Genomic DNA, 15,329 nt, shown 5'->3' with positions numbered 1-15,329 from the left:
ATACATCAAATGCATAACATATAGTCATATTTTACACTATCTCTGGAACATAAAAACCTCTCTGGACAGCTTATTAACAGCAGGTCACACAAACGATCGGTCTGCTCTCGTATATCAATACGTGTCTGTCCAGAACGGCCTGTGGCCTGCAGGCTGAGCATTTGTTGTTGTTGATGTTGTGAGAACATGTGATTTTCCATAACATACTATGAGGAGAAGCTGTCCAATCACTGACCAGCAGACTCAGTAGTAGCCTAGTTACTGTAATAACCTGGTTATGTGGTGTCAGACAACTGCAGTGAAAAGAAGCGGCAGTAAAAGTCAAACTGCACGCAGATAAACGGATCTTGAGAAGTTAAAGCACTCACTGAAGGTGTCTGTATGTGCTTTAGGCGTCCAGCTGGATCTATTCTGCCATGAACGGTCAGCGTGTGTCAGACAGTCTGCGCAGATGCTGGAAATCTGCTGCCTGGATCCTCACCTGCCTGCTGGCTTCATTCTTACTGATCGCCGTCACCAGCTTCCTTCCAAACGGTGAGTCAAAGCTTTATATAAGAAAGATTGTACACTAGCGGTCAAACATTTGGAGTAATCAAGTCTCTTCTGCTTTATTTGACCAAAAATGCAGTAAAAACAGTAACATTGTGAAAAAGAAATTAATACTTTTATTCATCAAGGATTAATCAAAAGTAACAAAAACATTTTGTTTCCGGTGTTACAAAAGATTTGTATTTCAAATAAATGCTGTTTTTTTTAACTTTCTATTCAAAATCATGAAAAATAAAATGTATCACGGTTTGCACAAAAATATGAAGCAGCACAGCTGTTTTCAACATTGATAATAATCAGAAATGTTTCTTGAGCAGCTAAGCAGTATATTAGAATGATTTCTGAAGACAGTGTGCATTTCAGATTGTTCTGACTGAAGTGACGGATTGACTGTACTGTCACTGTATACATCCAAACGGGCCTTTACTGAATGCAATCTTCATACAGTGTTGATGTTACTGTAAACATCCGAACACTAAAATATCGAACTGCTTGTTGAGTGTGATGGAGTGCCTGTGCAGTGAACACACCAGCGGCTCGGGTTTATGTGTAGACTAATGAGAGAGCCGGCTGGAGCTGTAAGAGATCCTGATGACTCTTTATGGCACAGCCAGGCTGCGTGTAGCGCTGTTGTTTTGCCTCCGCATCTCTGGAACACAATGAGGGCAGGAGGGGACGAGCTCGGGTTGGTAATCGCTCTGAAAGTGAGGAGCACAGGTTTACACAGAGTTGCTGGATTTGTAGGGAGGATAAGCTGAACGTCTCCGTGTCACACATGGTGAAATACGCCACCTGTCTGAGTGAATACTTTTCTTCACCAAGGATGCATTTAATTGATCAAAAGTGACAGTAAATACATTTATAATGTTCCAAAAGGATCCATTTAAAATAAATGCTGTTCTTTTGAACTTTCTGTTCATCTGTGAATCCTGAAAAATAAAATGTATCACGGTTTGCACAAAAATATGAAGCAGCACAGCTGTTTTCAACATTGATAATAATCAGAAATGTTTCTTGAGCAGCAAAGCAGTATATTAGAATGATTTCTGAAGATCATGTGACACTGAAGACTGGAGTAATGATGCTGAAAATTCAGCTGCGCATCACAGAAATACATTACATTCTAAAATGTATTACATTGGAAAATCATTATTTGGAATTGTAATAATATTTCAAAGTATTACTGTATTTTTGCTCAAATAAATGCAGCCTTGGTGAGCAGAAGATCAAAGATTCAAAAATATAAAAAAATCATATTTATTCCAAAGTTTTGACTGGTATTGTATGATATATGTAAGCAGTTCGAATGAAACACTCCATCTAAAACTATATAAAACTGCATTTTGCTAATAATATAATATAACACAATATAATATAATTAGTGCTGTCAAATTATTAATCGAGATTAATCGCATCCAAAATAAAAGTTTTTGTTTACATAATATATGTATGTGTATTGTGTTTATATATTATGTATATATACACACACATACAGTATATATTTTGAAAATAATTACATGTATATACATTTATATTATTATATATAAATATATTTAATATATAAACAACATATTTTCTTAAATATATACATGCATGTGTTTGCATTTATATATACATAATAAATATACACAGTACACACACCTATATTATGCAAACAAAAACTTTTATTTTGGATGCAATTACTTGCGATTAATCGTTTGACAGCCCTAAATATAATACAATATACATGCAGGTTTCATACTGAGAAACTGCACTGAATATTTGCATTACTAAACTTTGATGCATAATTCAGCCAAGATCATCAATGAACTTCACATCAATGTCTTGTAACTTAACTAAGTGTTCAAAAAAACAAAAACAAAAAAAACAATAAAAAAGCATTAATCCCTTAGAGTAAAGAGTGGACTTAACCACACAGAACAATCTAGAAACCAAAATATAAAAATCTAATTACAAATGCAGACCCTATAAATGACTCAATGGTCAAGACTCCTTGTGGGAATTGAACCAGCAACCTTTCAGTTACCAAGATTCAGTTTTAACCACCACACCACACCAGAAAGTATTCAATCGCTGTCTTTAAACATTTGCTTTAAAAGAACAATAATCAAAATCAAAGTCAACAGCCTCCAGGCTTAATGGATCCTGGTGGAACAAAACGATCAGAGTAATTCATCAGGATGTAAAGCCTCCAGCGGGGAATACCCGCTGAACTAAAGACTTAATGAGGACATACATGGACATCTGAGAAGATGTGTATGTGTGTCAGAGCATTATGGGTGGTTTCCTCTACTGTACGCAACACAACCCAACTCCCAGCAGATCAATGACTTTCAATGGATCTTACAAATGATCGCCAGTGACGCAAACGCCAATAAAGATCTGAGATAATGTGTGTACAGTATGTGTCATTTTTAAGTTATTTGATGATGATGTTTATAATTGTGTTGATCTTTTCTCTGTGCAGAAGACATCAAACTCCAACGAAGATCAGTTTCCAGTAAGTATCATTTGAAAGTAAACCTTTGCATTTCCTGTGACCTTTCATAAGCAACCTCCTAGAAACCACACAAAACGCCATAGCAACCGCATAACAACATTCTAAAAACAACTCCGAACACCATAGCAACCATGAAGCAACATTCTAAATAACTTGCAACATTGTAGCGGCAAGCAGTTTGAAAATGTACAATGTAAAAACTTATGGAACTTATGGAAGCCTGTTTCTGCCAAGGAATAAAAACATTAAAAAATAATAATAATAATAATTGCAGCTTTTTATTTCAGTTACAATTCAGACTTTGTTTCTCACAGTTCTGAGTTTATATATTGCAATTCAGACTTTTTTTCCTCGAAAGTCTGAATTATGAGATATAAACTCAGAATTGTGAGATAAAAAGTCACAATTACTTTTTTTATTTTTTATTCCACAGAAATGGGCTTCCATAGTCAATAACAGCACAACATATAAAAACAACCAAAAAAAGATTTCTCAAAGTTTCTAAGTAAATAAAACAAAACTGTTGACATAAAATATTTCAGTTTTTCTACGTGTTACATGCTAAATTATTTCTACATCATGTTTTTTTCCAACTGCTTTATATGAATACTAAAGTGTACATGTGAATTAGCCCACATGTCTGAAGCGCTATCTTTAGAGCGACTAATATTTCAGTGACATACACATTAATAAGAAGGAGGAGAAGCCTGTGAATTGACCTAAATGGGATGTGATGGAAAAAAGCTTCTTTTCTGCTGTCTTTGTCAGGCGCTGAAATCAAACACCATCGATTCACAGTTTGATACAAAAGCTTGTATAGGCACTAGCATTAGCCGTCTCAACACTGCTACAAAACACTGGACAAACGGAGCCCAGTGAAAGCGTGTCTGAGGAGGGACGGCGAGGTCAGCGCTTTGTGAAAAACACCAGAACGTTCTGAACCAACACAAACAAAGTCTAGGTGAAATGTCTAGCAAAGTGTCATAAAATGTTGATTTATGAATATATTTGGATTGGAACTATATGCTATACATTACATACACACAGAACATACACTTTAATGACAGCAGCACTGAAGCCGACCACACTCAAATATATGTCGAATTCAGTTATTTTCATTTATTATTCATTTCTCAAAAGTTCAGATTCATTAAGAGTTTGTAATATTTTTTTAAAAGAATACTCTTATGCTCACCAAGACTACATTCATTTATTTTTATCAAAGATACAGTAAAAATTAATAATGTCTAATATTGTTACCATTTAAAGTAACAGCATTTAAATAAAAAAATCTTAACAACATTAAAAAAGTCTTCACTGTCACCTTTGATCAATTATTATGTGTCCTTGCTGAGTAAATCTTTCAAATAATAATAATAATAATAATAATAATAATAATAAACAAACTTACTGATTTCAAACTTTTGAATGGTAGATGATGATTTCATTTATTAAGGGAAAAAAGCTGTCCAAACCTGCCTGGCCCTACGTGTGCAAAAACCTTTTGACGGCACTGTATATATATATATATATATACACATACATATACACACACACACACACACACACACAAGTTAAAAGTATATAATAGATAAAAAAATTAAAATGTTAAAATTAATTCGAATTATATATAAAGTTTATATATATATATTCATAAAAATATGAAGAAAAAAAACTAGATACACACACCTGATCTACTGATCTTTTTGAACTGTATTTGAGATTCAATATCCACCGTCTCATCAGCTGAATCTGATCAGATTCACAGCACATATCTCAATATCTGATCTTGCATTACGAGAGGCGTGTGATTTTCTTCTCTCTGTCTGTTCTGCAGTGAGTCTGTATCACAGCCCGAGCTGAATCCACAGTCTTCCTGTTTCACCAGTCTAAAATTACAGGAAAATAGATGTAGTAGATATAGAGGGCTGCAGCTCTGGAGGGCCAAGAACCTCCTTTCAACAAATAATTTACCACAATCGTTGTTTGCTCTCTCTCTCTCTCTGACTTTCTCTCCTGGTTTTTTTTTTCCCTCACAGCCAACAACACAAATGCCTCAGCGCAAGCACAGTCTCAAGGTGAGCGTCTTTGCAATTCACTTTCTCACCCTTTCTTGCGCCTTTATACAAGAACACATCCTTTTAAGAGAAGATACGTTTGCCATCGCCCATTGGCAGGATCACGGCAGGCCCGAATCATAATTGCCTCTCAGGCACAGGAAAAAAGACAGGTCACTTCCTCTCGCTCAATTTACACAATCCCTTCTCCACCGTTATGCTCTCTTTTTGGAGTCATATGTCATATTTAGACTTATTATTGTGCGTTAAGTTGAAGGGGATTAGAGACATTCTTACAGGCTTCATTATATCATTATATCTGAGCCGTGCAGCTCTGCGTTTCAACTTGTGTTATTCAGAAACCCGCAGCTTTCATGTGCACTACATGATGAACACTAGCAAAAAAGGACCAGAAAGTCATCTTTTTTTTGGGAATGAATCACTTTTTTGGGACATGCACCATTTTTTTTTTAGATATGATACCATGTTAATATATAATGGCAAAATCATGGCATTCTTGTAAATCCATGTAAATATAAATATGCAAATATTATTATTATTATTATTATTGTTTTAGTTTTTTTTTGGAATGAATCACTTTTTTGGGACATGCACCATGTTTTTTTTTAGATATGATACCATGGCAATATAAAATGTCAATATCATGGCATTCTTGTAAATCCATTTAAATATAAATATGCAAATATTATTATTATTATTATTATTGTTTTAGTTTTTTTTTGGAATGAATCACTTTTTTGGGACATGCACCATCTTTTTTTTTTTTTTAAGATATGACACCATGTTAATATATAATGGCAATATCATGGCATTCTTGTAAATCCATGTAAATATAAATATGCTAATATTATTATTATTATTATTATTTTTATTTTTTTTAATGATTCCCTTTTTTTGGGACATGCCCCATCTTTTTTTTTTTTTAAGATATGACACCATGTTAATATATAACGGTAATATCATGGCATTCTTGTAAATCCATGTAAATATAAATATGCAAATATTATTATTATTATTGTTTTTTTTGTTGAATGATTCACTTTTTTGGGACATGCACCATGTTTTTTTGTTTTTTTTTAGATATGATACCATGGCATTATAAAATGGCAATATCATGGCATTCTTGTAAATTCATGCAAATATAAATATGCTAATATTATTATTATTATTATTGTTTTTTTTGTTGAATGATTCACTTTTTTGGGACATGCACCATGTTTTGTTTTTTGTTTTTTTAGATATGATACCATGGCATTATAAAATGGCAATATCATGGCATTCTTGTAAATTCATGTAAATATAAATATGCAAATATTAATGTAAATATAAATATGATCTAAATATATTGCATTATTTTTGCATTCTTTAAAGTAAATTGGAGCACCGTATGTTTACCATGGTACATGTAAAGTTCACCATTTAGTTCCACGGTACTGATACGGTTCAAAGAGAATAAAAAACATGCACAACTAAAGATTTTCTATTAATCGTAAACTCGGTTAAGGTGCAAAATTATTTCCTAAAGTCTAAGAACACAACAAAAAGCATACCAGAGTTATAATGGTTAACTACAACTAAAACCATTACTTCTGTTACTTGAGATATAAGATATAAAAATACACTTATTTTATTTCAGCTAGTTTCCAAGGCAACATTTCTCATTTTCATTTAGTTTAACTTGTGGGTGAAATACAAATTTAACTGAATAAAAAAAAAAAAGAAATATGAATTTACAAAATTCTGAAAAATTAAAAGGAAAATATGAAAAAAGCTAATTCAAAATATTAATAAAAACTACAATAGTATTTCAGTGGCACTAAGATAATACTGTATGTTCTTCTAATTATCAGGTAGTTAAATAATACCATAAAAATATACTTAATAAAACTGAAATAAAATATTTAAAAAGTAAATGTATTTTATTTCAGATAGCTGACAAGGCAACATTTCTAATTTTCATTTAATTGAACTTGATGCACTAAAAAAAAAGTACAACTGAAAAAAAATATACAGACATGTTTAAAAAAAAGCAAAAAACACACAAAAATTACTAAAACTTTAACTCATATGAAAACAGAAAATATAAAATAAGAGCTAATTAGAAATATTAATAAAAATTATAATAGTATCTCATTTATACTAAAATAACACTGAAACATACATGTACCTTGCATGTTCTTCTGATTACCAGGGTAAACCACAAAAAACTATATTAAATAAGACCTTAAAGGTATTTTATTTCAAGGCAAAATTTCTCATTTTCATTTAGTTTAACTTGATGCACTAAAATACCTCAAACTAAAATATAAAATGAATAAAAAGTATCCAGACATGTTTAAAAAATTAAAAACGAACTAAAATGAAAATGGAAAATATAAAAAATAAAATAAAAGCTAATTAAAAGTATTAATGAAACTATAATGGTGGGTAATACTAAACAAGTAATGATCTGCTGCTCCAGTGCGGCTGGTGAACGGCAGGAACCGCTGCGAGGGGCGCGTGGAGGTGCTTCATAACGGGACGTGGGGGACGGTGTGCGACGACGACTGGGACATGGTGGACTCGAACGTGGTTTGCCGGCAGCTGGACTGTGGCGTGGCCGTGGCCGTGGGGAGCAGCTCCACGTTCGGCCAGGGCTCCGGGCCCATCCTGCTGGACAACGTGGACTGTAAAGGAGGAGAGATGGACCTGAGTCAGTGTAGGAATCAGGGATGGGGCGTCCACAACTGCTACCACTATGAAGACGTGGCTGTCACCTGCAAAGGTATGGAGTGAGCCGAGGCATCAAAGCTGATTTCCTTGCATGAGCTCAACTAATTATTCATTTATGTGAGATCATTCATTTTTCATTTCTCACAGGCAATAATGTGGTGGAACCTCGAGGCCTGGAGCCCACCACACCGTCCCGTCTCATCTCTGCTTTAAGTAAGTTGCACAGTTTATTCGAGCCTTTTTGAACTCTTACATGAGGATATCAACTTGAAGTTCATTTCGATGTTTTATTTATTTCATGAAATGTCAATATCAGCAAACTAATTTGATTAAACAAGATGCAACATTTTAGAGAGACAAAATACACCACCGAATTCATTATGTTGTTTGTACTGTTGATTTCCCTCCAAAATTATGTCACTTCCTGGAGGAGGAGGAGGATGATGTCATTCTTAGGAACTTGTATTTTGTGTTTTGGGATTTTACAACAAAGTTATATTAAGGACATTTGATAATGAATTAAAACAATGTTTAATTGACACATTTCAATTAGAATAAGGATAACCAAAAAAGCTGTCTAAAACCATTTAAACTGAACTCTTATATCCACTTCACTGTGATATTTTGATTAAAATAATCAGATTTTAAATAATCTGACTTCTTTGAATATGAATATTTTTTAAGATTTTATTTATTGTGTACATAATATATTTTATATAATTTAGTAATGTTAATCATTTCATAAATTCAATGCATTTTCATATTTTATTTAATATATCAAGACATGCATGATGTAATGCATAGTGAATGACCCAAAATATTTAGGGCCTTTTTGTACATATTTTAATATGTGACACAAAAGTCCTAGATCTCATAATATAAAATCTCATTATTTGTTATTTTAAATTCGTTTTTAACCATATTTAAATTCGTTTTTATTTGTATTTTGTTTTCATTTTACTTTTCGCTGTGTTTTTGTCATTTTTAAAAAAAAATATGCCTACATAGATTTTATTATTTAAATTTTTTAGTTATTGTTTTAATTGTTGTTTTTCTAAATATGTCTATATAGAATTTATTATTTTTATTTTACTTTTTTTTACTCTAGTTATTTTAGTATATTATTTTATTTCAGTTCAACTTCTATTTTATAACATTTATTGGGTAACAAAAATGTGTTTTTTAGTTATGGTTTTAATTTTTGCTTCACTGTAATAACCACCGATCATAGTTATAATTGATCCCAGATGAAAAATGCAGTGATGAACTAAAGATCACAGCAGAACTCTTTTTTGAGGGATCATGTTGATCCTGTCTTTGTTTCTCGTGTCCTGTTTCAGTCCTGAGAAGCTGCCCATATCTAGTTCAGAGGTTATGACATCTAAAGAAAGTAACAAAGCCTTATGGGAACTGAATGGCATTTTCATTGTATGGAATCACCGTTGAGGCTTTGTTCCTCTGGCAATACGAGAACGGCTTTTGCGTCCATGTGGTGGCGTCGCTCAATAAAACAATATGAGGCACATCAGTGTGTGTTTGCTGGAAACCGTAGCCTTCCGTTTGCTTCATATTCAATGGCGAGTTAAGCTCAGCAGAATAATATTACCGATAATCTGGCCCACACCCTCTATGGAGCAAACTATATGATTTCTAGGAGCAAAGTGTAGATAATTGTGGACTAGGGTTTCTGTTGGACAAACAACAAGCGTTTCGTGATGATTTCATAATTTTTCTGGAAAAATCATTACATAATAGATAACAGCAAAGTGAATATATGAATTTATAAGACCTCTAAATGATCAAGAATGCCTTCTGTCAAAAATGATCAAACAGCCTTCAAATTTAAGGGGGTCTGAATACTTTCCGTACCCACTGTATATACTGTATATATACACTGCAAAAAATGCTTTTCTAGCTTAGATTTTTTTGTCTTGATTCCAGCCAAAATATCTAAAAATTCTAGACTTGGGGTAAGCAAAATAATCTTGTTTTCTGTTTGAAATAAGATAATAAATTATAAATTATATAATAAATTATTTTGCTTGTTTTAAGCAAAAACTCACTTAATTTTGATTTGTTTTTTCTGAAAACAAGACAATAATTTTTACTTGTCTAGAAAATCCTTCTTGATTTAAGAATTTTTAGATATTTTGGCTGGAAACAAAACAAAAAAATCTAAGCTAGAAAAGCATTTTTTTTGCAGTGTACATACATACATACATACATATATTTATATATATAGAGAGAGAGAGAGAGAGAGAACAAATAAGTAAGAATTCATGCCTCAAATGGTTAACGCTGTAAAGCCCGACATAAAACATAATAGTCACAAAAACAGTCAGTGGAACAGTTTATGAACACAATATTTTTCTCAAAATATCTCAAAAAGTGTTTTTTTGTTGAGTATCATATTTGATCTATCAGGCTTTTATGGCTGATATAGTGTGATATAGTGAGAATATGAAGAGAAAAAAAAAACAGCTCAATTTTATTCAAAGACTCAAACTGAGCAAAAACTATGAATTTGGTGCAGATGCTGATTTTATATGATGAAATTCCAATGCTTGTAATGTAAATCAATGAGATCTTTATAACAGTACAGCAGATACTGACATAAAATATATGTAAATATACATAGGCTATATGCATATCTTAATATTTACTTACTATATATATAAACCGCACCTGACCGTCCTGTGCTGTAGGAGACGGAGCGGTGCGTTTGGCGGGGACAGGGGACCTCTGTCAGGGCCGGGTGGAGGTCTACTATCAGGGCAGCTGGGGAACGGTGTGTGATGATGACTGGAGCATTGCGGACGCCACAGTCGTGTGTCAACAAATCGGCTGCGGACTGGCTGTCGGCGCACCTTCAAACGCTTACTTCGGCTACGGCACGGGACGGATTTTGCTGGATAACGTGAACTGTAACGGGCAGGAGGGCAGCCTGGCCAGCTGTTACAGCCTCGGCTGGGGAGTTCATAACTGCGGCCATCATGAGGACGCCGGTGTCATCTGCTCAGGTGGGTTTCTTTCTCCTCTTTCAGGTATACACCTTATTTCACAAAGCAGAAGCCAGCTATTTTCTGTGAATGGGCAAGACTTCTGATTCATTAGTCATATAGGCAAATAACTACAAGAATAACTAAAGAATATTAAAGCTACTTGTGCTACAAACTAGTGTGTTGATGAATACGATAATAATATAATATCAAATATCAATATCAAACAGCGTATCATTTTTTCATAATTTTTACAATTTAGCAATTTTTCATAATTTTTTCATTATATTTGCAATTTTATCTAGCATTTTTTTATGAGATAGAGTGATTTTATTTTGCATTATTTTCATAATTTTTGCAATTTTATTTGGCCTTTTTTTTTCTTTTTCATGGATTTAAATAGGTTGATAGCAATAAATTAAATACATTAATTAATTAAATATCTAGCTATTTATTTATTTAGATAGGTAATCATCTATAATAAACAAAGAAACAAATATGTATTTAAAAAGAGCAAAAACGTACAAAATATATAATACTATCTCAATAAATTAAATACAAAAATATCTATCTATCTATCTATCTATCTATCTATCGTAAACAAATAATTATTCATTTACGTATTTAAATAGGTAGATAGCAATAAAATAAATACATTAATTAATTAAATATCTAGCTAGCTTGCTATCTATTTATTTATTTAGATAGGTAATCATCTATAATAAACAAACAAACAAATTTGTATTTAAATAGACAGAGAGCAAAAACTTAAAAATAAATAAATAAAATACTATCTCAACAGAAATGCTTATATTTAGCCATTTTTCATAATTTTTTCATTATATTTGCAATTTTATTTAGCATTTGTTTATGAAATAGATAGATAGAGTGATTTTATTTTGCATTTTTTTCATAATTTTTGCTATTTTATTTTGCCTTTTTTAGCAATTTTATTGTGCAACTTTACTATATTTTGCTCTTTTTTCATTATTTTTGCAATTTTATTTTGTAATTTTTTTTACTATTTAATTTAACTTTTTTCCCATAATTATATAATCATCATAATCACTTGAATTATTACTATATATATATATATATATATATATTTTTATTTTTTTTTTTTTTTTTTTACATTGATTAATTTAGCAGATGCTTTTTATGTGAAACGTTATTTTTACATAAAAAACAACTGATTTTCAATGTGATCTTTCAGACCTGACAGTATGTGCATATTCTGTACTGCTGTATTTCATTTGATTGCAGCTCTAACTCTCTCTGTCTCTCGTATATTTCAGGTGCCAGTTCCACCATGGTCCCAGTTATCAACACAGAGACTATAGGCAGAGATTTCATCGTTCCTGAAAGCACAGCAGGTATAAACACTGTCTATACTGTACATAAGAGCCTGTAACTTCACCTGCTATTTTCAATAATGCACGGTTGAATTAATAGCCAATTCATTGTTATTAACTGCTGTGCCTGACCATCCGTTTTGGGCCATCTGTCTGCTAACACACTGCCTGCTAACAGGATCGTCCTGCATAATGAAACCCCTTCAAGCACCAGCAGATGGCGTCTTTTTTTAAAACATCACTGAGCACACACATTTTGTCTGTGTTCCTCCTCCTTTCCTGACATTTTTCTCTGTTTTCTTTAGTGACAGAAATGCCAGTGCCAGTACAAAGTGAAACGGTAACCACGGTGATCACTACAGCCTCAACAACGAAAGGTAGTAAAGACACATAAGACACATATCCATCTATCTATCCATCCATCCATCCATCCATAAATAAATTATGTATTTAAAAAGGTAGATTGCAAAAAAATAAATACATTAATATAATACGGTCTAAATTAATTAATTTAATCTATCTATCTATCTATACTAAATAAATTACGTATTTATTTATGCATTTAAATAGATAGATAGCAAAAATCTACTACTTATACATAATTACATTAAATACATATTTATTTATTTAGATATTATTTCTTTTATTATTTTATCATAATTATTTTATTTATTTACTTATGTATTTAGATGGATGAGTGGATAGATTAAATTGATCAGTAAAGACATTTATAATGTTGCAAAGGGTTTCCATTTCATATAAACACTGTTCTTTTGAACTTTCTATTCATTGAAGAATCCTGAAAAAATAAAATGTATCAAATTTTCCAGAAAAATATGAAGCAGCACAACTGTTTTCAACATTGACAATAATCAGAAATGCTTCTTGAGCAGCAAATCAGCAAATGACTGTTTATGTTAAAATAAATGCAGCCTCAATAAGCAGAAAAGTCCCTTTCAAAATTTTTTTTAAAAAGTCTTACCAACCCCAAGCGTTTGAACAGTAGTGTATGTTGTCTCGATCTGCTGTCTCTCTCTAACCCTCATCATCCACGGCTCTTTCAGAGAAGCCGAGCATCCGTTTGGTGAATGGCCTCAACAGCTGTCAGGGCCGAGTGGAAATCCTCTACTTCACCATCTGGGGAACGGTGTGTGATGATGACTGGGATATGGACAACGCTCAGGTGGTCTGCAGACATATGGGATGCGGTCCACCTATCGCAGTCAAGCCTCTGGCTTACTTCGGCTACGGTTCCGGCCCCATACTGCTGGATAACGTGGACTGCAGCGGCAGTGAGCAAAAGCTGTCCGACTGCTTCAATCTGGGCTGGGGACAGCATAACTGCGGCCATTACGAAGACGCTGGAGTCATCTGTGCACGTAAGAGAAATATGACACACATTACAGTTTCATAGAATGATCACATAGAATAGTTTTGAAAAGCCATGCATTTTACATTTATATACATAGTGAATACTTATTTAAATGTACTCATAGGAAGTTTTGACAAAACATTATTCCAATAATTCATATTAAATTAGTCCCATTTTATTTGGATTATTTTAATTAAATGAAATTGAAATCCATGCAAGCATCTGTATTTCACAAAAACATGTTAAGGTTCACATTTCAGCCACATTTCAAAAATACACACACAACTATTTGTTTATCAGGTTAAATACAGTATAATTTCTAACAATAAAAGTATTTTCTATCACTTTTTATCAATTTAACACATCCTTGCTGAACAAAAGCATTAATTTCTTTCAAAAAAAGAAAAAATTGCATTGACCAAACCTTTTGAATGGTAGTGTGTAGTGTATATTTTTACAAAAGATTTCTATTTTGAATAAATGCAGTTCCCTACCTGTCGGTCACTTCGAGTTATGTCGTGACGACATTAGGGGTCTTACTTGGGAGCCCGAATCCTCTCTGATTAAGAGAAAATGCCAATGATATTTGGCTAGTGGATTTTGCATGCTGAGCCACTCCCCATGCACAGGGGCATAAATAGGTGACACGTGCATCCACTCATCAGATTTTTGCTTCAGAGCCGAGTGAATGAGGTAAGTGGTGGGAAGAGCTGGCCGGTGTCACGCTTGCTGTGCCATTCCCCCTCACCCGTGGATGCGAGCGCATTTTTCCTCCTCCAGTACAGTTCCCTGGACAGCGAACCCTGGTGGAGTATCCTCCAGCACCCCCGGCAGCCAGACTGGGCAGAGCAGTCTGACGCCAGGCCCAGTATTGATGTTATCTTGCCCGGGTCTCTGGTCAGCCCCTGTACTGGGCTAGGTACTGCCCCAGGCCTGGGTCAGTCCATATCAGTGTCTCCACATGATACCTCCCTACAGGTAGGATGTGGCCTCCGTAGCGCCCTTCTCTGAAAGGCTCGCTTCCCCATCGTTACTGCCAAGATGTAACAACAAATAGGAAAGACTTGAAGCAATCTTTCATTGAAGGTCAAAATCCCTTCTGTTAAGAAATTTCTGCGGTAAAAGTAACAGCGGCTTGGCTATCACGATATACTCCCCTTGTCCCTCTCGGTGAACCCATGTCTTCCCTTTGACAGACCATTCTGTCAGGCTCTGCTGGCAGTCGTTCCTCCTATTCTCAGGTAGGACCTGCCTCAGAGTCCCATTCCTTATGTAGTACTGCCCCAGGCCTGGGTCAGTCCATATCCGTCCGTGTCTCCACATGATACCTCCCTACGGGTAGGATGTGGCCTCCGTAGCGCCCTTCTCTGAAAGGCTCGCTTCCCCATCGTTACTGCCAAGATGTAACAACAAATAGGAAAGACTTGAAGCAATCTTTCATTGAAGGTCAAAATCCCTTCTGTTAAGAAATTTCTGCGGTAAAAGTAACAGCGGCTTGGCTATCACGATATACTCCCCTTGGGTCCCTGCGGGTACCAAGGTCAGCGAATTTGCACTGGGGTGGTGGGAAGGTTACGACCTTTGCGTAGCGTTTGTCTGTCACGCGGTTGCTTGCCAACATTGGCTACGCCATAGGGTTGTGATGGGGTTTAGGTTGTTGCGCTTTCCAGGGCCCCATAATGTCATCACGACATAACTCGTAGTGACCGACAGATAGGGAACGTCTCGGTTACATACGTAACCCTCATTCCCTGATGGAGGGAATGG

General features: G+C 34.1%; 1 protein-coding gene and 1 long non-coding RNA gene across 2 annotated transcripts in view; both read left to right on the top strand.

Annotated features, from left to right (window-relative positions):
* The first annotated feature begins 478 nt into the window (after nucleotides 1-478).
* Nucleotides 479-5,127, top strand: LOC107725128 (uncharacterized). The gene is made up of 3 exons (XR_001638092.1): nucleotides 479-534; nucleotides 3,017-3,049; nucleotides 5,089-5,127. It is a non-coding gene; the product is annotated as an uncharacterized LOC107725128 (long non-coding RNA).
* A 2,161-nt stretch (nucleotides 5,128-7,288) lies between these two features.
* LOC107725092 (scavenger receptor cysteine-rich domain-containing group B protein-like) overlaps nucleotides 7,289-15,329 on the top strand; it is a 12,121-nt gene continuing 4,080 nt past the window's right edge. The window contains exons 1-7 of the mRNA XM_016534235.1: nucleotides 7,289-7,319; nucleotides 7,589-7,891; nucleotides 7,987-8,052; nucleotides 10,545-10,859; nucleotides 12,134-12,211; nucleotides 12,496-12,567; nucleotides 13,255-13,569. Coding sequence (XP_016389721.1) covers nucleotides 7,289-7,319; nucleotides 7,589-7,891; nucleotides 7,987-8,052; nucleotides 10,545-10,859; nucleotides 12,134-12,211; nucleotides 12,496-12,567; nucleotides 13,255-13,569 — 1,180 coding nt within the window. The remainder of the gene's footprint in view (nucleotides 7,320-7,588; nucleotides 7,892-7,986; nucleotides 8,053-10,544; nucleotides 10,860-12,133; nucleotides 12,212-12,495; nucleotides 12,568-13,254; nucleotides 13,570-15,329) is intronic.

This window comes from Sinocyclocheilus rhinocerous, unplaced genomic scaffold, assembly GCF_001515625.1.
Source record: "Sinocyclocheilus rhinocerous isolate Xijiao unplaced genomic scaffold, SAMN03320098_v1.1 scaffold1295, whole genome shotgun sequence".
Lineage (NCBI taxonomy): Eukaryota > Metazoa > Chordata > Actinopteri > Cypriniformes > Cyprinidae > Sinocyclocheilus > Sinocyclocheilus rhinocerous.
Note: the sequence above shows the minus strand (reverse complement) of the source record. Positions and strands in the feature narration are given on the sequence as shown.